We start from the raw sequence: 24,598 nt of genomic DNA, 5'->3' as shown, positions 1-24,598 counted from the left end.
AGGAGTTCAAACTGATGTTGACAATACTCCATAGCTTTATTAGGAAGTCTGAACCTAGTCCCAGACTAAGATGTAAATCTGAGCTGTTTCAACTGAAAGAAACTTGTTGATCACTTATTGATCTTAAAATATATCAATGTCTTTGTTTTGTCTCAAGATGGACACCAGTAATGTTTTTTTTTTTCTAAGGTACGATTATAAAAATTACTTAAATGTCCTAATTGAACTATGGCCTAATCCTGGCTTAGTCTAAGCCCTGTCTGTGAAACCAGGCCTATGTATTTTTACAACACCTAATGATGTAATTACAAATGAAAACAGAGCTCGAGAAAGTTTTCATGCTTCAATATTGAGATGTGATGTCATTGTTTATTATGACTTCATGGAAAAGAGACAACATGAGATAAAATCATATTAAATTATAATTCAATTGTATTAAAGTTATTCAATTGAAAAAAGTGTAGAATTATATACACAACTGTTCAAAAGTTTGGGGTTGGTAAGATTTTTTCATGTTTTTCAAGTCTCTTATGTTCACTAAGGTTGCATTTATTTGACAGTTAAAACTGTAATATTGTGAAATATTATTACAATTTAAAAGAACTGTTTTCTAATTGAATATAGTTTCAAATGTAATTCATTCCTGTGACAAAGCCGAAGAATTTTCAGGAGCCATTACTCGTTTTCAGTGTCACATGATCCTTTAAAAATCATTTGGTGCTCAAGAGAGTTAATAACAGTTGTCCTGCTTATTAATATTTTTCTCCCCCAGGATTCTTTGATGCATAGAAAGTTTAATAGAACAGCATTAATCTGTTGTAACATTACAAATGCCCTTATTGTCACCTTTGATCATTTTAATCCATCCTTGCTGAATAAAAGTATTAATTTGATTAATTTCTTCCATAAAAGACCTCAAACTTTTTAAAGACAGATTTAATTAATTATGAAGAATATTGATAGGTCAGTCTGGGGCTAGATGTCATTAGGGGGCATTTCAACTATAGGACAGAGTTTGTTTTCAAATTTTTTTTTTATTATTTACAAAATATAATAACAGGGCCAATAAATCAATATAACAGGAGCAGTAATACATAAATTGCTTAGAAAAAAAGCTCCAAGGCAGTGTTTGTCTTCCTTTCATATCTTCTGAAACGTGTGTAAACTCTAGACAAAACCTAAGGCCAACTAAACAATTAGAAAACACACTGAAGCATACACGGATATGGATGATACACGATGCTTTCAATTCATAACTAACAGAAGTCCAGTCACTATTGTGGTGCTACACTAGATTTGACGTTGCCAGTTTCTCTGGGTAGTGAAGGATTGTGGGTAGTATGGTGGCTTAACGCAAATACAACAGATGCAGATACAAACTGGCTGCAAAACCTGAGAAACTTAATGCAGTGAATCTGCCACTTACATCAGGATTACATTTGTTGGCGAAGCATATGTGGAGCGTATATTCATAAACCATTCAAAAACCCTCTTCAACACTTAGTACTGAAGTACTGACGGACCAGACCGAGAGGGAAACGATCGGAGCCCCTGAGGAACTTTTTTTTTTATTATTGCACAAAGAGAACCTACGACGGGAAGCTAGAATATCGCAACAAACAACAGGACGAAGCGACTGCATTAGTAGTTCACTCGATGATATCGTCTTTGCAAGTAAAACATTTTATGCTTTAAAGAAATAGTTCACCCCAAAATTGAATTTGCTGAAAGTATACACACCCTCATCCTCAGTTTGTTCCTTCATTGGAACAGGTTTGGAGAAATGTAGCATTACATCACGTATCCTCTATATCTGTCTGTGTGTATCACTGATCACTTATCCATGGATCCTCTGCAGTGAATGGGTGCCATCAGAATGAGAGTCCAAACAGCTGATAAAAACATCACAATAATCCACAAGTAAACTTCAGTCCATCAATTAACGTCTTCAGAAGCGAAAAGCTGTGTGTTTGTAAGAAACAAATCCATCATTAACATGTTTTTAACTTCAAACCATGGCTAAAATATGATTCCTTCATCCATATATTGCTTTATCTAGTGTAAAAGTCAGAAGAGAAGTATGTACAGATCATACACCATTTACAAGTGAAAACAGCCCAACAAATTTAAATATGTCGGTGGATTTTGATGTGAGAGGACATAATTATTTACTTCTTACAAACACGCAGCTTTTCGCTTCATAAGACATTAACTGATGTACTGGAGTGATGTTTTTATCAGCTGTTTGGACTTGACGGCACCCATTCACTGCAGAGGATCCATTGGTGAGCAAATGATGTGATGCTAAATTTCTCCTAATCTGATGAAGAAACAAACTCATCTACATCTTGGATGGCCTGAGGCGGAGTACATTTTTAGCATATTTTCATTTTTGGGTGAACTATTCTTTTAACAAAAAGAAACGTGTTTTAAAAAAAAAAAAAAAGTTTTGAACGTTTATAAGAACTACATGCAATGAAAGCAGAAATTAACTGTACAAGCATTAAATTACTGAACAGCTACTGAAAATGAGTCTTAGTGAGATCAAACATTTCAAAGAGATGTACACCCTCTCAAATCTCTTAAAATTAGGTAGTTAAAAACACTTTCATTGCATGTAGTAGTCTGACAGAGACACCTAGCTTCCTAAAACACCCAATTATTATTTTAATAGTTTAAAAGACAACACAGATTAAATATTACAAACACATTCTAGATTAAAAGGATTGTTAACCAAAAATTCTACCATCATTTACTCGCACTCATGTCGTTCCAAACCTGTCTGCACTACTTTCTTCAGTATTGAAGTCAATGGGGAAAATTGTCAAGAGCTGAAAGTTAGTGTACTTTTGGTAGCCATTTGATTACTTTTATGCTACCTTTATGCATTTTTGGAGCTTGCAAGTTTTGGACCCTGTTGTATTTCATTGTATAGATTAAATCAGCTTCAAAATATCTTATTTTGCGTTCCTCAGAAGAAATTCAAACATGTTTGGAATGACATAAGGGTGAGTAAATGATGACAAAACATTCATTTTTGGTTGAACTATCCCTGTAATTCAGACTCTTCTTATGTAGCCTGAAAAGCAACAACTGCAATTTCCAGGTGAATGAAAGTCATCATGTTTGCTTAGATCTGGAATGTTTTCCTTCGCTGAATGGGTGAGTCGCTGTGTTGGATGGGTGCGGAGCTGATGGACAAGAGGCTACTGATTATCCCAAAATCTGGGATGGGTGGGACAGGCGAGGAAGGTGAAGAAAAGTCCATTTGAAGCCTTGAGGCAACATTCTCTGAGCAAGCAGGTGCAGGATCTTCAGGAAAAGACCCCAGTTGTAGTTGGTAAAAACCTGCTCCAGGGAGCCCTGAGTCTGGCTGAGAAGAAGGGACGGAGTGGCTACAAGGGAGAGAGGACAAGTAAAGCTGGGTGGATGGGGAGGCCACGTCTGACGTCTGGAGCGCTGGTGGGAGAAGCGAAAATTGGCTGAATGACTGCTGCCCCTGTGGGATAGAGCAAGATCCTGCACATAGTTCCATCTCTCCATTGTTTCGCTCAGAACCTGGAAGAATGAACAGGCATAAAGAAAATGTGTGATTGAATATTTGAGGGAAAACAGAAAAACTAAAAACTTATGAGTTTCTGTTGTACTTTGGCAAGAACTTTTTCAAGGAGCTCCACTCTGTTTATTATTGTAGTATTGGGTCATAACTGTTATGCAGAATTAGATTGAACAAATGTGCTTTGGTCAAATTCAGACACTTTAACTTTAATTATTTTCACAATGGTAAGAAAATATAACCTGTATTCACAACTATCTTTAGAATTTTTGATACCATACTACACTGTAAAAAGTGATGCTGCCTTAAAATTAAGTAAATAATAATAATAAAAAAAAAAAGTTAAGTGACCATTGAAAATTCCTGTCCCCAGAATGTGTCTGTGAAGGTTCAGCTCAAAATACCCCACAGATCATTTAATATATCATTTTGAAAATGCCTAATTTGAGTGGAAGCAGAAACACTCTGATTTTCGTGCCTGGTTCTTTAAATCCAAATGAGCTGCCAAAACATCTGTTTTGGTTCTGATTATCATGTTTAATCGCGCTGAAATCATGCGTTTTAAACCATATGAGTTTAAACTTCTGATAAACGGTTTTCTGAGCGCACACATCCGAAGCACACGGACAGAAAGCTGCTGTCACAGCAAGTGAGTAAACCAAGTTCTCATTCACACACAAGTTTACTTTAAAAATACACGAGTTACAAAAACAGTCAGTTATGTCTGTGAAGGTAAACAGCTGGGAAATAAATTGCATGATTATCTTAGATCTGTGTGGCAGCAGCATACAGTAAATAAATCAATAAATCCACTGCTCTGTTGTCTCCTCTGAGGCTGGGACTAAATAGTGTTCTGAGCTTGTCTGTGCAGCCAAAGGCAGAACAGTTAGCATGTTTTGTTCAATCTTTCACCGTGGCATTAGAATTGGTACACCGCTGTCGCTTGCGAAATCAAAATGACGATGCCGTGGGTGGAAACTTACAGATTAAGGGGCGGTAATATTATAGTGAGATCCCTTTGCCACGTCACCAAGGGTGCGAAATCAGACGCACTCGTTTTTTCAGAAGCTTGCAGAAAAAGGCTTCCTAAAACAAAGTTACTGGGTTAATCTTTTTCACGTTTCCTTGGTTTGGTAGGGCAGGGATTGTACTTGGGGGGAGTGAATGTACAGCGCTCTCTCCACCCTCAATACCACGACTGAGGTGCCCTTGAGCAAGTCACTGTCACGTCACTGTCACACCTTAAATGCTCTGGTCTTTAATGGGGAGTTTTGCTCAGCTCGTCTCTACAGAATCCCCCACAGCTGCTCAAGAGTGCTAAGATTGAGTGAAATACATGTCTGAAGTATTTTCACCAAACATGCCCAATAATGCAGGGAATGAGGAGAGGGTAGCATCTTCTGTTTCAAGTTTTTGTTTTCCATCACACAGTGATGTGTGAATTCATGACAGCGTTGATAAAGCACAACTCCCACACACCTTCAGCACTCATTCATCCCAATAGAAGAGCTTTACTACTGAACGTCACTGTGGGTACCAAGCACTTCTCACTGTACTCCTCCTCTCACAACACCAGAACATTTTGGATGCTTTTGGATTTTGGAAATATGGACCTTGGAAGAGGTTAAATGAGTTTATTTTGCTTTGGCTACAGTAGGTGATTCTAGTGATGACAACAACCATGCATGTCACTTCTGCAGGCTGCTTTATACTCTGTGAGATAAAAGTGTCACTTTTTTCCATCGCTTTTGCCGGTTCTGAGACACTTGCATGTTATTTTGCCTGCACTTTTTCTAGCAAATTCACTCATCGCTAAATGAAAACTTAAGGTATCTGCACACTGAGTCTGAAATTTTTGCATGCATTTTTTCGTATTTGTAATCCTAAAAATTCGTCACCAGTGTTGGGATGTAACTAGTTACATGTAACAGAATTACGTAATTTAACTACAAAATAAAAGTAACTGTAATCAGTGTAAGGATTACAAAGGGGGTTACACCTGTTTGTATTTTTTCCACACACAGATTTAATTGAATTCTTTCATAAATTGCAGTGAGTGCTCTAAAATATGAAACACCAATGTTTCAGGAGTTTATAATATGTTTATTTGATAACTCTTTTATTTCCTATATGGGTTTATGTATATGCTTTATTTTTTAAGATTAATTGTTTTTTAAAGGCATTGTTAGATTCCAGTGTTTCCTGTCATAGCTATGCAAATATTTGATTTCAAAAACAGTATCATAGCTATTAAACTATTATGATTTTAAATATGTATTTAACCTCAGAATGATCTCAAAGTAAGTCTGATTTTGTGGTGGCTATGCTTCAAAAACACACCTGAGCATGCTAATCAATGTCTTCAGGATCATTAGAAAATCACAGGTAGGTGAGTTTGATCAGGGTTGGCGCTAAACTTTGCAGGAAAGTGGATCTCGTGAGCCAGATTTGAGTATCACTGCTTTAGGTTCTTCTTGAAATGATCTCAGTGGTCGTGTAAAACAACACCCTTTTCACCTTGACAAAAACAGCTCTGTTCACAGCGACTCATTTCGGTGCATATCTATTTTCATGATAATGAGCTCTGCTCACCCCGCCCCTTTCTTCTGTGGAAGAGCAAAGGCGATTCGCAAATAATCATTAAAAAAATATATAAAGTGTGAGACTTACAACTTCTGGAGATGCAGCTGGATCATGAACAATGGGTACTGATCCATCCTTGAGTTTTAACTTTTTAACAAAACTTGCCTTGAATTGTCCCTTATTCAGAAAGCAAAGGAGAAAACGATTTGCGCAGACATAAACGAATTTAGGAGTATTCGTTGGTTCATTACCATAAAACTGCGTCCTCAGTGGCTCTGGTGTCTGGGGAAAATTAGGACTCTTATATTCTTCTACATCTAACAACAAAACACCTGCATTGCTTTCAAGACATTGTTGTCGCTACAGCAGCTCAAGCGCAGAGAAAATGGCAGACTTCGTACAACTAGCTGAGGTTGAAAATATGCTAATATGGGACAGTACATCAGAGGTTGTGGGAGGGGCCTGAGCAATATGACATCATATTGGCTAGATAACTGTTTAGGTTTTTGGGGGATTAATAAAAAGATTTGTAGGGTGGTTGTGTCAACGCACTACTAAGACACATTTATATGCAAATGAAGATATTTTGCATCCAATGTCTCCTTTAAAATTAAAATATTACAATCTTCATTCAAGTGATGAAGGATTTTCAAAGTCTGACAGTAACAAGTATTGAGCACTACTGTAAGGTTAACCCTGCCTGGTTTACATGTTTCAAAATGATTACCAGTTGAAAACATTGAAATTTCAAAAAGTAAATGTAATCAGTTACATTACTTTAATAAAGTATTAAAATTACATTTTAAGTAGGGTAACTTGTAATCTGTAACCTATTACATTTTCAAAGTAACCTTCCCAACACTGTTCGTCACGCACTGAAACCTTGCACACTGAGTCCGATGCATATTAATAAATTCGCAAAACAGTAGCCTACTAAATGTCTTCGAGCATTGAGGATGATTTTGTTGTCCTCTAACTTCTTAAAGAAAAAGAAAAAGTAAATATTGAGTCCATCCAATCCTGAGATATAGAGAGGACAGAGAGTTCCCCTTCTTATTAAGGAGCAGCGGGATTATCACGGGCGATTCAAAGTTTACATCAGGATGTCAGTGGCTCAGTTTGATGCTTTGCTAGCGATACTAGAGCCACATATTTAAAAAAAGACCACCAATTTCTGTGAACTCAGTGTGCAAGGATCTATATACAGTGCTTTGTGCTGCGAGACGAAGTGGATGAACTTGACAATCGCCATTCTGGATTTTGGCATTCGCCTCTCAAAATGCTTGCTACGGATGCGAAAAACTGAAAAAAAAAAAATCGAACCCGATCCAATATTTTTTATGACGGACGAAAATGTGATTTGACATAACGTGAGGTTGTATTTATTTTTTAATGTGCGAAACTTCGGACGAAATTTTCAGACTCCGTGTGCAATGACCTTTAAACTGAAGACCTGATTATTTCAGGAGCCTTGTCACAAGTCCATTGTTTTTGAATGTCGGTGCTACTTCTGCTATATTTTCACACTTAAAACAATAATTTGGTATTCCTCTTGTAACATTGTCCTCTTTTATGCTAAGAAATAAGTCACCTGGCAGTTCTCTCCCAAGTGGTTCCACTGCTGCCAGCATTAAAGGAACACTTTTACATCATGTACTAAGACTGACAGAAAATTAAAAGTTGCGATTTTCTAGGCCGATATGACTAGGAACTATACTCTCATTCCGGCGTAATAATCAAGGAACTTTGCTGCCGTACCATGGGTGCAGCAGTCGCAATGATATTACGCAGTGCCTGAAAGTAGTCCCCAGCTAGGTAGTTAGTTATGATATAGCTGATATGGACTACTTTCAGGCGCTGCGTAATATCATTGCGACTGATTGATTATTACGCCGGAAAGAGAGTATAGTTCCTAGCCATATATCATTTTCCGTCGGCCTTAGTACACGATGTTACTACAGAAGAGTCAAGTTTTAAATAGGAAAATTATCAAAACTCTTTGGTCATTTTTGAGCGAGATGCTAATGGTCTAATCCGATTCAATGATAAAAGTGCTACCGCCAGACCCGGAGATCGGCTGAATGGATTAAAAAAACTGTAAAACTCGACTGTTTAACTCTAGGGGAGTTCTAAAATGAGCCTATTTCCAAAAAAGTGGAGTGTTTCTTTGAGTCTGAGTATGATTCAGTGCGCTATAGAACACTTTCAATTGTCAGGAAATTACTTGTCTTTAAAAGTTTTGGTTCAATATACTTATTTGTTGATCAAAAATAGCCTTAAACCTATACGTATTTTATTTATTTTTTTTGTAACTTTCAGGAGGGTGTACTCATTTTTGCAACAACATTTTATCACACAACAAACATTTTTTTAAGTTTAAGAGGGGGTGTACTCGTTTATGCTGTGCACTGTGTGTGTGTGTATATATATATATATATATATATATATATATATATATATATATATATATACACACACACAGTGGGGGAAAAATTATTTGATCCCCTGCTGATTTTGTACGTTTGCCCACTGACAAAGAAATGATCAGCTTAAAATTTTAATGGTATGTTTATTTGAACAGTGAGAGACAGAATAATAACAAAAAATCCAGAAAAACACATTTCAAAAAAAGTTATAAAATGATTTGCATTTTAATGAGTCAAATAAGTATTTGATTCCCTATCATTCAGCAAGATTTCTGGGTCCCAGGTGTCTTTTAAACAGGTAAGGAGCTGAGATTAGGAGCACTCTCTTAAAGGGAGTCTCAGCTTGTTACCTGTATAAAAGACAACCTGTCCACAGAAGCAATCAATCAATCAGATTCCAAACTCTCCACCATGGCCAAGACTAAAGAGCTGTCCAAGGATGTCAGGGACAAGATTGTAGACCTGCACAAGGCTGGAATGTGCTACAAGACCATCGCCAAGCAGCTTGGTGAGAAGGTGACAACAGTTGGTGCGATTATTCGCAAATGGAAGAAACACAAAATAACTATCAATCTCCTTCAGACTGGGGCTCCATGCAAGATCTCACCTCGTGGAGTTTCAATGATCATGAGAACGGTGAGGAATCAGCCCAGAACTACACGGGGGTAGCTGGGACCATAGTCACCAAGAAAACAATTGGTAATTGAAATCCTGCAGCGCCCGCAAGGTCCCCCTGCTCAAGAAAGCACATGTACAGGCCCGTCTGAAGTTTGCCAATGATTCAGAGAACTGGGTGAAAGTGTTGCGGTCAGATGAGACCAAAATCCAGCTCTTTGGCATCAACTCAACTCGCCGTGTTTGGAGGAGGAGGAATGCTTCCTATGACCCCAAGAACACCATCCCCACCGTCAACTATGGAGATGGAAACATTATGCTTTGGGGGTGTTTTTCTGCTAAGGGGACAGAACAACTGCACCGCATCAAAGGGACGATAGACGGGACCATGTACCATCAGGGCCAGAGCATTGAAAATGGGTCGCGGATGGGTATTCCAGCGTGACAATGACCCAAAACACACGGCCAAGACAACAAAGGAGTGGGTCAAGAAGAAGCACGTTAAGGTCCTGGAGTGGCCTAGCCAGTCTCCAGACCTTAATCCCATAGAAAATCTGTGGAGGGAGCTGAAGGTTCGAGTTGCCAAACATCAGAAACCTTAATGACTTGGAGAGGATCAGCAAAGAGGAGTGAGACAAAATCCCTCCTGAGATGTGTGCAAACCTGGTGGCCAACTACAAGAAACGTCTGACCTCTGTGATTGCCAAAAAGGGTTTTGCCACCAAGTACTAAGTCATGTTTTGCGAAGAGGTCAACTTTTTTGAAATGCGTCTTTCTGGATTTTCTTGTTGTTATTCTGTCTCTCACTGTTAAAATAAACCTAACATTAAAATTATAGACTGATAATTTCTTTGTCAGTGGGTAAACGTACAAAATCAACAGGGAACCAAACAGTTTTTTACCCCACTGTGTGTGTGTGTGTGTGTATGTATATGTATATATATATATATATATATATATATATATATATATATATATATATATATATATATATATACACACACATACATATACACATACATGATGGCCATGAAAATGTACTGCATAACAGGCATGATCCAGTTCCTATTTCTGTTTTTACCTGTTTGTCTGTCAGTTTTAGGCTGTCAGTGAGCAGGCAGCTCAGGGCTTTAATAGGAAGCGCGGCGTGCGTTTCCGTCGTGGACGACCATGAAACTGAGCTGCGCAATTCAGGCTGTCTTCTGGATCGTACGACCAAATGAAAGGCGACAAAACATAAAAGAACACAAATATAATGGGGAAAATGTGGCAGATGGAAAACAACAATGAAACAAATCATAGCCCATTGACCATCCATCCCGAAATCAAGAAAAAAAAAAGCATTTATGTTGGACATAAACAAGTGAACATAAATGAAGAAGCTGGTAGCAATGGATGGTTTTTAATGAACTCATATGCATGTGGAAGGGTAAGTATAATATCAAAGAACTAGTAAAGTGCACCTTGTTTATCCAGCTCCATGACTGCAGATGGCGATGGAGGTTGGAGTTGAATGGAAGACCTACTTGGCAAACCTTGATTGGCACCTTCCACATCACCAGTATCTCCATCTGGCTCAGCATCCTCTCTAAGAGACATATTTAAGTATCATTAGATCATTATCTTAAAAAAGGTCAATTTTGTTTTCAGTGTGATCAAATTGGTCCTGGTTCATTTCGTTTATCATGCCAAGAAATAAAAGCCTCCACAATTTGTAAAATTGTAAAAAGTTCAACCAAAAACGAAAATTTGCTTAGGATTTTCTCACCCTCAGGGCATTCAAGATGCCAGAATAGATTTGGGGATATTTAGCATTACATCACTTGCTCACCAGTGGATCCTCTGCAGTGAATGGGTGCCATCAGAATGAGTGTCCAAACAGCTGGTGAAGACATGAAAATAATCTGCAAGTAATCCACATGACTCCAGTCCATCGATTAATGTCTTGTGAAGCAAAAAGCTGCATGTTTGTAAGAAATCATTAAAACATCTTGTCTGAATATGGAGAGAAATATCAAGCACCGTTTACAATCAAAAACAGTCCAAAACGGTTCTAGATATATGTTGGCGGATTCTGATTTTTCAGTGGAGGAAGCATTATCATGGATTATGGAATAATATTTTTGCCAGAAGTTTAAAGTTAAACACCTTAATGATGGATTTGTTTCTTACAAACACGCAGCTTTTCACTTCACAAAACATTGATGGACTGGAGTTATGTGAATGACTTTATTATCATGATGTTTTTATCAGCTGTTTGGACTCTCATCCTGACAGCACCCATTCATTGCAGAGGATCCACTGGTGAGCAAGTTATGTAATGCTAAATTTCTCCAGATGAAGAAGCAAACTCATCTACATCTTTAATGGCCTGAGGCACATTTTCAGCAAATTTTCATTTTTAGGTGAACTATTCCTTTAATTTGCTGTTGAAACAGAACCAAAATTATTTATATGCAACCTGTTCATTTAAATAGTTCTGCACTACTTCCTTGTTTCTTGTTTAATCTTTATTAAAGGGGTCAGATGATGCGATTTCAAGTTTTCCTTTCTGTTTGAAGTGTTACAAGCTGTTTGTGCATAGATAAGATCCCTGAAGTTGCAAAGACTAAAGTCTCAAAACCAAAGACATATTCTTTATTAAAGTTAAGACTCCCCCTAAAACGGCTCATTCAAACACGCCCCCACATGTCTACGTCACGATGTGGAAATATTTGCGTAATGCCACCCAAATGTTCACGCAAAGAAAGAAGGCGTGGTTTCAGTAACCGCAGTAGTGTTGATGCAGCCATGACTGGGGACTCTGTGTTTCTATGCAAAAGCAAAAGCACTTTATTTGGCCTTACGAAAGTAGATGCATTTAGAAATCATTAAGATTACTTACAACAGAACAGCACAACCCAGATGTTATCACAACGCATTTTATGGACGACCATTTCGTGAACCTAGGAGAGGAGGTAATTCTGACTTTGCTATGACAATCTGGCGCTTCTGAATCAGCGACTGTAAGTAAGTTTTGTTATTAGTTTAAGTATTTGCGATTGACTGTTCAAATGCGGAGTTTTGCACGTTGTGTGTGTGTGTGTGTGTGTGCGAGAGAGAGAAAGAGAGAGAGAGGACAGGGTCACACATCACAGCACGTCAGCTTAATCGCGGTTTGTGTGCAATTACATACGAGCATCATCACTGTGTCTGTCACGTGACTCTGTTCCCCTCTCGGCCTTGAACTGATGGTAAAACTATAAAACGACATTATTACTTTTATTTTGAAAGCTGAAGCTCGCGATTATGGAAAGGGCTGTTACATTTCCGACAAGAGCTTGTGATGTTCGGCCAATCACAATGCACTGGGTCAGTTGGCCAATCAGAGCAGACTGCGCTTGTCGGAAAGAGGAACTTTGTAGAAAACGAAGTGTTTGAGATAGGCGGGGCATAGAGGACCTACAATAATGTACAGTATTTGAAAAATAATGTATTTTCTGAACATTAATGCATGTCAACATATTCTGTTACACAAAATAATGATCTTTAAAAAAGCATCATTTGACCCCTTTAAGTCTTTACTCAAAAAGATACAAGCAAGCAAGCAAACAAACAAACAAAAACAAACAAACAAAAAAACACACTCACGTGTTGCCAGATGGCAGATTGCACTTTTTCCGACCCAGTTTGGTGGCCTGCTGTGTGAAATACTCATGCCGCTCTGATTTCTTCCACATGTAGTAGTACTCTACACACTCACCTACTGAGCGTGTGCGGACCTGGGTGAGGGCAAATAAGAGAGAATGACACATTAAGGGACTCTCGTTTCTCAAAAAAAAAAAAAAAAAAAAAAGGAACATCAGCAGCAATCTCTACTGGGAAACAATGTATGTTATGAGAAAACTTAAAACAGATATGGTGGTTTACCTTGTTGGCCTGTATAAGGTTGAAGTTCTTCCCATGGGCACGGTAGCCATACTCAAAGTTACGACACTCCTCCTCACTCCAGCCACAAAGCTCTTCTGGAACAATTTTTACATTGAAATTAACCTGCTATACATCCTAGGAGATGGATGCATGGATTTCATTTTTTGACTGCCTACTAAATAAGGATTGAGAAAGAAAATAACAGAAAGAAAGAAAGCAATTAGAAGCCTTACCATTGAAAACCTTGACATTAAAGCGAAATCTTCTTAGAGCCTCGGCTGCATTGAAGTTGCATTTCACTAGTTCATATAGAGCCTACAAAAGTGATAGAATGAAAGACCACAAAGTAAGTTCAACCACTAAAAGATCAAACACTAAAGACAAAAAGTTACAGCGAGGTAGAAAAGAATGAGATTGGAAACGCATCTATGTAATTTCAGAATGTCTTAATATTTGGCATGCTGCTGTTTTGCTTTAATGACAGCAGCACCAAAGTTGCATGAACTTCACAAGTTTGTGCAAAACCTAATGATCATGTTTTCCAGCATAAATTGGAGTAAAATCTTTCAAAAATTGTATGTATATATATATATATATATATATATATATATATATATATATTATAAATAAATAAATAAACAAAAACCTTCACTACTGACCTAAAAATTGTGCAGAATCTTAAACATTTAAATACCTTTTAAAAGAAAACCTGACATTTTGATCTCCTGCTCGCAGCAAACTAACAGTGGTTAAGAGTAATCTTCCCAAGCTGTCAAACTGATGTCCTTAGAGAAGGAATGCCATTCCAGAGCAGAAGCAAATTTTCAGATTTTGATTAAAGATTACAAGACCATTTTTTGGATTAACTTGCACAGATAAATTGTTCACTTCAAGGCTAGCAATGTGTGCTAACAAAGTATACAGTGTAAATTTTAATTTCATGTGGACTTTAATGTATAAGTACAGGGGACCCACTGGGCTCTATTCTTGGACCATTGTATTTTCATTAAAAGTAAACAAAAATTTGAAATTTTGGCTTGGCAAATAACTGAAATAAATAAATGATTGGTGCACTCAAATTACCAAAACGGAAAAAAAAAAAAAAAAAAGAATTAAAACTATATAGAAATATTTTTTAAAACATTAAATTCCTAAAACTTAAATTAAAACAAAAACTAAAAATATAATATTTAATCAAATATAATATCAATATATCAATAACTACTGTAATAGTAAACAAATAATACCAACATAACATTGCTAGCAAGCTTTACCCTCCAATTCAGCCACTTACAGATTGTATGAAAAGACAAGTGCTGCATCTGTGATTCAACCCAACCTGCTCATTGTCTTTGACTATATCTCCTGTGGTCAAAGTGTTTGTAGGTCCATCATCACTCCCTTTTCTCTGGACTTCAAGCAAAAACTTCTCTACAGCCAGACTGGACAACACATCTGGGGTCCACAATAACTGGTCCTCATTTTCATAGGCTGGGGATAACAGCAACAAAACAGGTGTGGATCCCAGGGGACTCGGCAGGTTGGTTATGCAAAACAGACCACTGAAACCACATGCCTGGAGCCGGTGTAAAGAACACCAGACAAGAGAAGACACTCACCTCTTTCATAAAAAGTGTGTGTACAGAGAGAAGGAATTATAGCCTGATACTGGGGGCCCACCATGATGTCCTGATAACCAAAACATGGCACAAAAGCATTACTACAATGTTTTTTAACATTAAAATTTTTTGCCATTTTAAAATCATTAAAAAAATATTATAAATTCTATTTTATAGACACAACCATTAAAACATTTGGGGTCAATACAATTTTTTTTATGTTTTGGAAAGAAGTACCTTATGCTCACCCAGGCTATGTTTCTTTGATTGAAAAAAAAACAACAACAACAACAATATTGTGAAATATCTTAAATAATGGATTTATAATAGACTGATAAGAGTAATATAAATCTTATTTATTATAGTGATAACAAAGCAGCCATTACACCAGTCTTCAGTGTCACATGATCCTTCATTCTAATATACTCAATGCCTGGTGATTTATAGAAGTACTACACTTTGACCAAATTGACACGTCCTTGCTGAATGCAAGCATGAATGAAAAACCCTGAAGATCATGTTTTCCAGCATTAAATCTTTTAGAAAGTATTGGGTAAGAAAACCTGACATTTTGATTAATTCTGCACACAAGGGCCTACTGATACTTTTAACTACGTTGTCCCACTAGGCTCTATTCTTGGACCATTACAATTTCCAAAATACATAGCTCTATATATAAAGTCACATAAATTTAATTATTAAAAGATGTAACCTCAAAACACAAACAAAATTTTTCATAGAAATGTATTATACAAAATAAAATTAAAAATCAGTGATCAATAATATAAACATAGTAAACTATAACATGAATCTTTTTTTTTACCTTGCAGCCATCACTGGAGGGGATAGAGGTGCTTTCTGAGTCATCTTCGGAGCAGCTGACTGAAGTGTCTTTGTCATCACCTGGTAAAGTACCATTTGAGAGTAAGCCCAAACATTTTTGAAAACAGAAAACAGATTTTTCAAAGAAAATTAACACACACTAAATGTCTTATGTTGCCAGCAAAATAAGTCATAGGCAAATATGATTAAGTTCCAAATGTATGTGCAGTGTGAACAAATCATCTTTAACAAAATATAAAGAAACAAATAGCAAAGAAAAAAGGGCAACTAGCATTGCTAAGGACTGACATTGCTTACAAGAATATTCGCTTAGGAGTTGCCAGTACAGTACAAAAAGTGGCATTTTGATGTTGTACCTCTTAGGTGACATTGTAAGAGGTCAGATGAATGGGACGTGATGGAGAGTGTGAGGTCATCAGCAGAGGAATGGCTGTCCACATCCTCCGCTCCTGAGAGTAGAGCTTTACCTATCTGAACCTATAAAAAAGATTGATTTAATTTCCAGCTATAAGGCAGAATTTCACTTTCTAAGTTTCCTAAAGAAGTCACAAGGACCATTTTAAGATTTTACTGAGGAGAACAAGCAAAAAATTGGGAATTTCACTTGAGGGCAAAAGATTTCACAACGGATTCAATTTGGTCACACAAATTTGCCACGTTGACCAACAGAAAGCTGCTTTGTTTAAAAGTGACTTGTGTGTGAGCTGAACTTATTGCATTGCTATACTTTTGAAATAAAATATTTGTCTTTTTTCATGGTCTTCTGTTTTTAAAGGTTACCAGACCTTTAGAGTGAAATCACAATTTGATAAATAGATATGAGATTTATGAGAGATTTATGAGATTTAAAATAAGAAATAAAGTCAAAATTCTGAGAAATAAAACCACAGTTTGAAAAAAAAAAAAAGTCATGGCTACGAGAAACTAAGTTGATGGTTTTTGCAATCGAAATCGTAAATTTTTATCCACCGTATTCTGTAATACAGAAGCTTTTTCTTTCAATGTGTGAGACTTCCGATTCATTAATCGCTAAAGGTAAATGACTGGAAGAATAAGAAAGTTCAGTAAACGGCAAACCTATTTGTGCTACAAACCTGTGATAATATAATAAAATAATATGAAAAAACAAATACCAGTTTGCAATATCAAGCATCATAATGGACTGTTTTCATACAGGTAAATAACTGTAAGTGAATGACACTGGAAGCCTCGCACATTGAAGTTCCAAACGGTCGCACCCACTTTTACTTTTAACAAATACTTTGATTATTTCAGTGATAGTGACCTTGTCCAGTGTCATTTCTGGCAGACTGGCTGCCAGCTCATTCGGCTCCTGTTGTTGCTGCAGGACAGGATCAGGCAGGTTGTACCCATAAAGTGCCAGCAGTTGCTCAAGGGGCATCTCACCACCCTGTGGAAAGGTGATCGAAACGATCCTATTTTTCCCCTCATATTCATCAGCATTAACAGGAATCTAATCCAATCTCTCAATGCACAGCAAAAAATTGTTCTACTCACTGCATGGGACTTGGTTGCCATCTTTATCGCCTGCCTCCGCAGGGCCACCAGGCTCCCGTCCTGCTCCTCTAGGAACGTGGTTACCCGGGGAAGGGCCTCCAGGGGCCCCGCATATCCCTGGTGGAAAATGTCTACACGACTGTGCCGTTGGTCCTTGGAGCCCATTTGCACAGCTAAAGCACAGTGAGAACAGATCATTCTCAATAAATATATTAAATCAAAATGAAATAAATTCAAATTTTATAACAATAATTGTTTAAAATGAAAACCAAAACGTTGAGGAGAACTGACTTCATACATCCACTAAAATTACATTGGTAAATGTTGATTAAATCTCAAATTAACTGGAGAAAGGGCTAGAATAAACTTTTGAGAAAAGGTTTAGGATAATTTTTGGCAGACTGATTTGATTCTAATGCTGTGGCATTCAGAAATGTTTAAAAGTGACTTAAAAGTGTGAACAAAGACCTTTTGAAGCCCCTGTATTTATGGAGGTAAAAGCCACTATAGTTACAACATCTCAACACACCTCATATGAGGTATAACAGGCAAAAAGCCAAATAAACCAGTATGATTGTCAATAACATGTCTCACTTCTTAACTATAAAAAAGAAGTGCTTACAAAATAAACCTTATGACAGCTCATGAAATTAAATATGCAAAATTTCACCAGAATTTCCACCAGAATACCATAGTTAAAATTATTGTTAATTACTCTTCACAGACTTTTAGACCAATTCAAGCAATATTTCAAATGATGAACATGAATTATGTTCAAAACAATGTTGTGAAGTAACATGTCCAAGAGAAGAACTTAACATTTCCGAAAGCTACTACCTGCACTTGATCTTTCAGAATATAGGCCCTTACAAAAACAGTAACATTTTACACCAAAATAGTTATTGGTACAAAATTGCCATATGACCACTACCAGACATAACATCTAGATACCTTTTCCCCTCATATTACAAGTCTCCTTCATAAATAAATGACTTTATACAACTAATCTGAATATAATTCTGTATGTTTACCTCATAAAACACTTCTAGACATAGTCTAAAGCTCAATTTATGTGTGATCACACTGAGGTTTACTGAAGTTTGTCACTCAGGCGCTTTCCTGTAAGTCAGTGCTGAACATTTGCACCGTGACTCTGAACCGGTGCGAGAAGGAAACAGTTTTAGGGAAGTCGAGGAGGCAGTGACAGTATCTGAAGTTTTGAAACTTTAGACCTGCCATCCGTGCGCACCTGGGACACGCTTCAGCACCAGCGCTCTCGCCGCTCTCCAGTTGTTTTGAACGGAGCTCGATCTGGAGAATTAAACGCTTGTGAACGCACCAGACGTAGAGATAGATAGAGCGGCGGAACGCTCCCATTTTAACTTCCTCCTTATTAATGACCGTCTATCTTTGCCGTTTTCTGAGTCGGTCGATCAGACGGGACGGGTCTTACGCTGTCCGTTAATGCGCGGCTGGTTGTTAAAGTGTACCGGAGCGGCTGAATCATTTAATCGTTGTGTTGTTCTTCCCCCGAGCCCCGCAGCTCACTTACCTCCGCCATTCCGATTCTGCGCAAGCGGTGGAATGCCCGGATGTTGTGTAGAACTCCTATTGAACTTACATTCTGACTAACTAACTCTCGTGATAGCCACCAAACCATCTCAAATTAATAATACAGGATCTCATCTGCGCTGTATATGTCTGTGTTGAATGGAAATCGATCCCACCGGTGATTTTTGTGAGCAAAATATACTTTAGAGGGGTCTAAAATAGATGATGCATTTTCAAAGTTATAAACTATGAATGAAATTGCAGAAGTTTGAACTTAATCTTAATAGTAGCTAGTGTAAAATCATATACAGCTGTTTAATTCCAGTTTGCACCTCTTGAAGATGATGTCAGTGTCAAAGATCCATAAAATTTTTTATATATTCAACTGGCATAAGTCATAGCCTATTTAAAGTGTTTATTATTAGTATATTTTTTAAGACAGCTCTGCCTCATTTTATTTATGATCATCATATGTAGGCTAAATATACAACACAGTACCGTTCAAAAGTTTAGGGTAAGACTTTTTGAGCTCACCAAGATCAATGTATTTGATCAAAATGCAATATAACTGTAGGCTAATACTGTAAAATATTATTACAGTTTAAAGTAACTTATTTCAATATATATTTTTAATAAATATGTTAATGTTAAATTACAGTGGCATGTGAAAGTTTGGGAACTCGCATAATCTGTGAAAATGTGAATAATTTTAACAAAATAAGAGAGGTCATACAAAATGCATGTTATTTTTTATTTAGTACTGTTCTGAGTAAGATATTTTACATAAAAGATGTTTACATTAAAGTTCACAAGATAAAAAATAAAATAAAAAATAGCTGAAATGATTAAAATAACCCCCTTCAAAAGTTTGGGAACCCTTGGTTCTTAATACTGTGTGTGGTTACCTGGATGATCTACGACTGTGTTTTTGTTTTGTGATGGTTGTGTTTGAGTCCCTTGTTTGTTCTGAACAGTTAAACTGAGCACTGTTCTTCAGAAAAATCCTCCATATCCTGCAGATTCCTCAGTTTTCCAGCATCTTTTGCATATTTGAACCCTTTCCAGCAGTGACTATGATTTTGAGATCCATCTTTTCACACTGAGGATGATCAAGGGACTCAAACACAACAATTAAAAAAGGTTCAAACATTCACTGATGCTCCTGAAGGAAACACAATGCATTAAGAGCCGGGGGGTGAAAACTTTTGAACAGGATGAAAATGTCCAAATTGTTCTTATTTTGTTGAAATATCTTTTTTTTTCCATTTAGTGCTGCCCTTCTGAAGCAACAAAAGATACTTGCATGTTTCCCGGAAGACAAATTATAATTTACCTTGATCTTCAAATTCAAAAAGTTTTCACCCCCGGGTTCTTAAGGCATCGTGTTTCCTTCAGGAGCATCAGTGAATGTTTGAACCTTTTTTAATTGTTGTGTTTGAGTCCCTCAATCGTCCTCAGCGTGAAAAGATGGATCTCAAAATCATAGTCACTGCTGGAAAGGGTTCAAATATGCAAAAGATGCTGGAAAACTGAGGAATCTGCAGGACATGGAGGATTTTTCTGAAGAACAGTGCTCAGTTTAACTGTTCAGAACAAACAAGGGACTCAAACACAACCATCACAAAACAAAAACACAGTCGTAGATCATCCAGGTAACCACACACAGTATTAAGAACCAAGGGTTCCCAAACTTTTGAAGGGGGTTATTTTAATAATTTCAGCTATTTTTATTTTGTTTATTTTTTTGTCTTGTGGACTATATGTAAACATCTTTTATGTAAACTATCTTACTCGGGATAAAAAATAAGAAACATTTTGTATGATCTCTCTTATTTTGTTAAAATTATCCACATTTTCACAGATTCTGCAAGGGGTTCCCAAACTTTCGCATGCCAATGTGTGTTACTTTGATTTTGGAGGTTACTTTTGTGTCTCATTGAACAACTGAGCATTGAACAACTTTTCTGTCTGTCTTTCTTTCTTTCTTTCTTTCTTTTTCTTTCTTTCTTTCTTTCTTTCATACATATTATTACTTAGATTATTGTTTAAATAAGCAATGCCGTCTGTTTCAAGGAGTAAAATACACATTCTCTTTAAGGAATTAGGGAAAAAATGGGATTAAATTAGTTGCACATCTGTACATGTTTTGCTGTTACTAATTTGCTTTCTTGATACGTGTCTACAGATGAATAAAATATGCCTTTATCTTAAATTTACTACAATGCACAAGGGTGTAAATCAATATTCAAGATTAGAGGTGGACAAAATGTAAAATTTAAAAATAAGAATTGAAAATCCCACCCCTTCAATATCTATGATGGTCACAGCTTTGGTAAAGAGTCCTAAGTAACTCATTTAAAATTCTAATAGGCCTACATACAGTTTAGCATAGCATGGATTTATTTTATCCAAAGTCTTGGTAAACAAAACCAAGACCCCCTTTAGACAAGCTCTTCAAATATTAGTTTATTGTAAGGATCATGATTTGTATACAAGACCTGAATTACAAAAAAGAGGAACTTGCACGTGCTCACAGTCTGCGTTGTTGTGGCATTGGACGGCAGATAGACTCCACGTGATCTTCTGTACTAATCACACATGGAGATTCATTGGAGAGAATGAAAGGGGAGTGACGAGTGTGTTGCTCGCAGACAAACTCATCATGTGTATCAGTGTGTGTCTATCAGTACAGGTTGTCTTTTTGCCGTGATATTCTATAAGCTATGCTTCCATGCCCAAAGCCCAATCCTAGTGACTAACTGAAACCATACTACTGGTTTCAGATCAAAAATGAATGTAAAGTCTGCAAACACCTGCATCAGTTTCTCAGAGGATGTGGTCTGACTGAGAAGAGCTGACAAGAAATTTGCTGTGGAACAATTCAACAACCGTAAAAAACATTTCAACATCTGATTCACAGTGTAATATATCTCTTTATTATAAATGATAAATTACACTTTATTTACACCAGGTCCTAAAATAGATTATGAGAGCTGACAAAATGATATAAGTACTTTTCTCGCTGTATTTGACTGTTTAAAATATGACTGTCAAACCACAATCTTGAGATGAAGATTGATGGAGGATCATTTTAATGGGGATCAGATTTCAGCTGATTGTCATACATCTCAGTTCTGTTGATTCTTGCATGTCATTTGATACAGAAAACTTTGTTTAGGAATAATAGGGCTTGTTTAATATAATAAAATCAGTAAGGTTAGCAACATTTGTTGCCTTTAAAATGAGAAAAACATTTTGCACTGCAACCTTGGATCAACCAATGGTGTGCGTCGGGGGCGGAGTTATCTGTTTTCTCATTCAATAGCGGTTAGGGGAGTGTTCTTGGAAAACTGTTTGAAAACAGTCATTTGAGTGCTCCAAATGGCTACTTAATGTAGAATAAACACACCAGCCAAGCGAACATTTTGCTTCTGAGATTCTCAATCATTTTTTTTTTTCAGAATTGCGCGATAAATTCGCAATTATGAGTTCTAAACTTGCAATTGCAAATTTATATCTTGCAAATTCTGACTTTATATCTCACAATTCTGAAAAAAAAAAACCATGAACTATATATTTCTAGATATAAACTCAGAATTGAAAGAAAATGGTCAGCAAATGTTTATTTTGATCTCTGAGTTTAGACTATGTCTCACAATTCTAAGTTTATGTCTCACAGAACTGTCAGGACTGTCAGAAGAATATCCCATGTGGATGGATGGTGGTGCACAAAAATACACAACATATGTACCAATTATCAGAAACCACCAGGGGGCAAAGTTTGTGGACTCCTAAAATGAGAAAAACATCTTACCGTGGTAAACTTTGATTTATTAAACCTTCAAGGCAACGTGCTGATAAAACTGTAATATGGTTACCATATATGAGCATTGTTAATGCAAACACAAGACATCTGCATGTTCTTCACATGAGTTCTCCAGTTATCACTTCTCTTTAACTGTAGCCCAGGCCATATCAATCCTTCTCAATTTCTATCAGCTGCTAAAATAAAAGCAAACATGTTGCAAATAATTCAGTTTCATTGTACGTCAAATGTTTTTTGCACTATTCAAATGCTGGCTGACTTGGTAATCATCTGAAACTGTTGTGATTTATCAAACTATAATTCCTCACTTGTAATGTCAACATAGCCAGTGTCAGAGTTATCTCACTTTATTAATGTGTTCTTTTCTATGAATGTCACAGTTTAAGCGCCAAAATAAAAACAGAATACCGACTTAATCTAATTTAAATCTGAAAATAAACAGAAAGTTTGGGGAATTTGAAAAAATATGAAGAAATATTACAATGTAAAACTTTAGGCTAATAATAATAATAATAAAGCACTGGTCAAGTGTTGCAGCTCGATGAGAATAATCATATTAATCCCACATCAATTGACATCTCACATATTATGAGGTATTTTGATTGATATATTTTGCCAGTGGTTTCATGCCTGTTCTTCTGGTGAACCGAAAAAAAAACATGATTTAATTTCCGCTAAAATGTTTAAAATAGAAGTGCTGATAGTTTAAATGAATGAGGCAGGCCTAAATAAACACAAATACTATTTCCTTCCATTTGCCAGATTTCCTATAATAGTGAAAGCATTGTACAGACATTAAAATAGGCTACAGATAAATTGAAAACAGCCCATTTTAGAATGTTGGCACACTTGATCACCGATAGTAGGCTATAATAGGCTAATATGTGTTCTATGTGTGTAGTATTCGAAATATGTATACTTAAACTTTATCAAAATTCTGATTCGATTTTTTTTCCAAAGCAAACAGTTAAAAGCCGGCCTGTGGTTTGACATTAATTAATCACCACAAGGGGGCAACATATAACGACTTTCCGTGCGCTTTCTTGAAGGAGACAATATAACCGAACAGCACTTTTGACAGTATGTCTGATACACTGGAACGAAACTCAAGTCATATCAGTCTTATAAAAAAGGTTATTCTACATAAAAGTCGTCACGCATCATGTTGGGATGGCAGCCAAATATTAGTCATTTTATCTCACGCACAGGCTCAGCGGACACAAGCTCATGATAGCGGTCAGGTCAGCTGTTTAAGAAAATAATGAATTTTGCCATTGCAAATAAAATAAGGAAACAATATTTTGTGGTCTAGTTTGTGGATGTCACAAGTTCAAGTCTGGAATAACATCTGATCCTTGCACTGAGCCTGATCATTAGCCTACGGATTTCTCATGTGACTTAGCAGTATATATTTTACAGAGGAATTTTACAGTCATTTACATCATTATCGTTTACTTTTCTAATATTTATGTTATAATAATCAATTAAATGAACACACTTTTTATATATAAATATATGTATAAATAATTATTATAGGCTATATATAGATTCCACTTTAAATATAAAAAGGAAATGTGGTCCCACTTTATATTAGGAGGCCTTAAATGTACTTACATCAAAAAATAAGTAGAATGTACTTCTATATTATATTGCAAAACACTTTTCTGGTGGGATAGGGACAGGTTTGGTGGTATGGGTAGGTTTAAGAGTGGGTTAAAGTGTAAGGGACTATGCAGGTATTTTTAAAAATACAATTACAATGTAAAATCATGTATGTACCCAATAAGTGCATTGTATTAAATGATTAATTTAAATGTAAATGCAACATAGTTAAGGCCACCTAATATAAAGTGGGACCGGAAATGTTAATGAGATCTAATTTTCTTGCTTATAGTAAATGTGGACAAAAGCTGTGAGTGTGTCTAACATGTATCTTTCTCTTTCTTTCTCACAGTATAAACAGGATGTTTATGCCAGCGTAAAGGCCGTAGACAAACCCAGCACTGATGGTCAGATAGCCCTCAGTGAGTTCCCAGAGTAAACCGCATCCTTCAATCTAGATTAACTGGGATTTAAACCTCTATTCTGTTTAGTTTAGACTACCACAGGGCTGCAGCTCTTCCTGTAGCGGTAGCCGATGTGTTTTAGGATC

General features: G+C 36.5%; 1 protein-coding gene across 2 annotated transcripts; it reads right to left on the bottom strand.

Annotated features, from left to right (window-relative positions):
• Positions 1-1,043: 1,043 nt before the first annotated feature.
• LOC306867420 (mesoderm induction early response protein 2-like) lies at positions 1,044-18,652 on the bottom strand. 2 transcript variants are annotated; one of them, XM_079413062.1, is made up of 13 exons: positions 18,622-18,639; positions 17,070-17,242; positions 16,837-16,962; positions 15,908-16,028; positions 15,532-15,611; positions 14,709-14,778; positions 14,429-14,580; positions 13,323-13,404; positions 13,090-13,184; positions 12,811-12,941; positions 10,644-10,768; positions 10,262-10,382; positions 1,044-3,558 (listed from the first exon to the last, which is right to left on the bottom strand). In XM_079413062.1, exons 2-12 carry the CDS (start codon positions 17,232-17,234, stop codon positions 10,303-10,305), a joined length of 1,227 nt encoding a protein of 408 aa, XP_079269188.1. In that variant the 5' UTR covers positions 17,235-17,242; positions 18,622-18,639; the 3' UTR covers positions 1,044-3,558; positions 10,262-10,302. The 2 variants fall into 2 exon arrangements, with proteins under 2 accessions (XP_079269188.1, XP_079269189.1); XM_079413063.1 differs by having other exon boundaries at positions 2,395-3,558; positions 13,090-13,181; positions 18,622-18,652.
• Between the last annotated feature and the right edge of the window lie 5,946 nt (positions 18,653-24,598).

This window comes from Barbus barbus (assembly GCF_936440315.1).
Source record: "Barbus barbus genome assembly, chromosome: 49".
NCBI lineage: Eukaryota > Metazoa > Chordata > Actinopteri > Cypriniformes > Cyprinidae > Barbus > Barbus barbus.
The sequence above is the reverse complement of the archived record's forward strand: the minus strand, read 5'-3'. Positions and strand labels throughout refer to the sequence as shown.

What these genes read in the sequence shown, in the direction of transcription:
- LOC306867420 (XM_079413062.1), bottom strand. Translation starts at nt 17,234, where the DNA reads ATGGGCTCCAAGGACCAACGGCACAGTCGTGTAGACATTTTCCACCAG. An exon ending in TGGCAACCAAGTCCCATGCA is followed by an intron (nt 16,963 to 17,069) that starts GTGAGTAGAACA and finishes ACCTTTCCACAG; the next exon opens with GGTGGTGAGATGCCCCTTGA. An exon ending in CCTCCAGTGATGGCTGCAAG is followed by an intron (nt 14,779 to 15,531) that starts GTAAAAAAAAAG and finishes TTTGGTTATCAG; the next exon opens with GACATCATGGTGGGCCCCCA.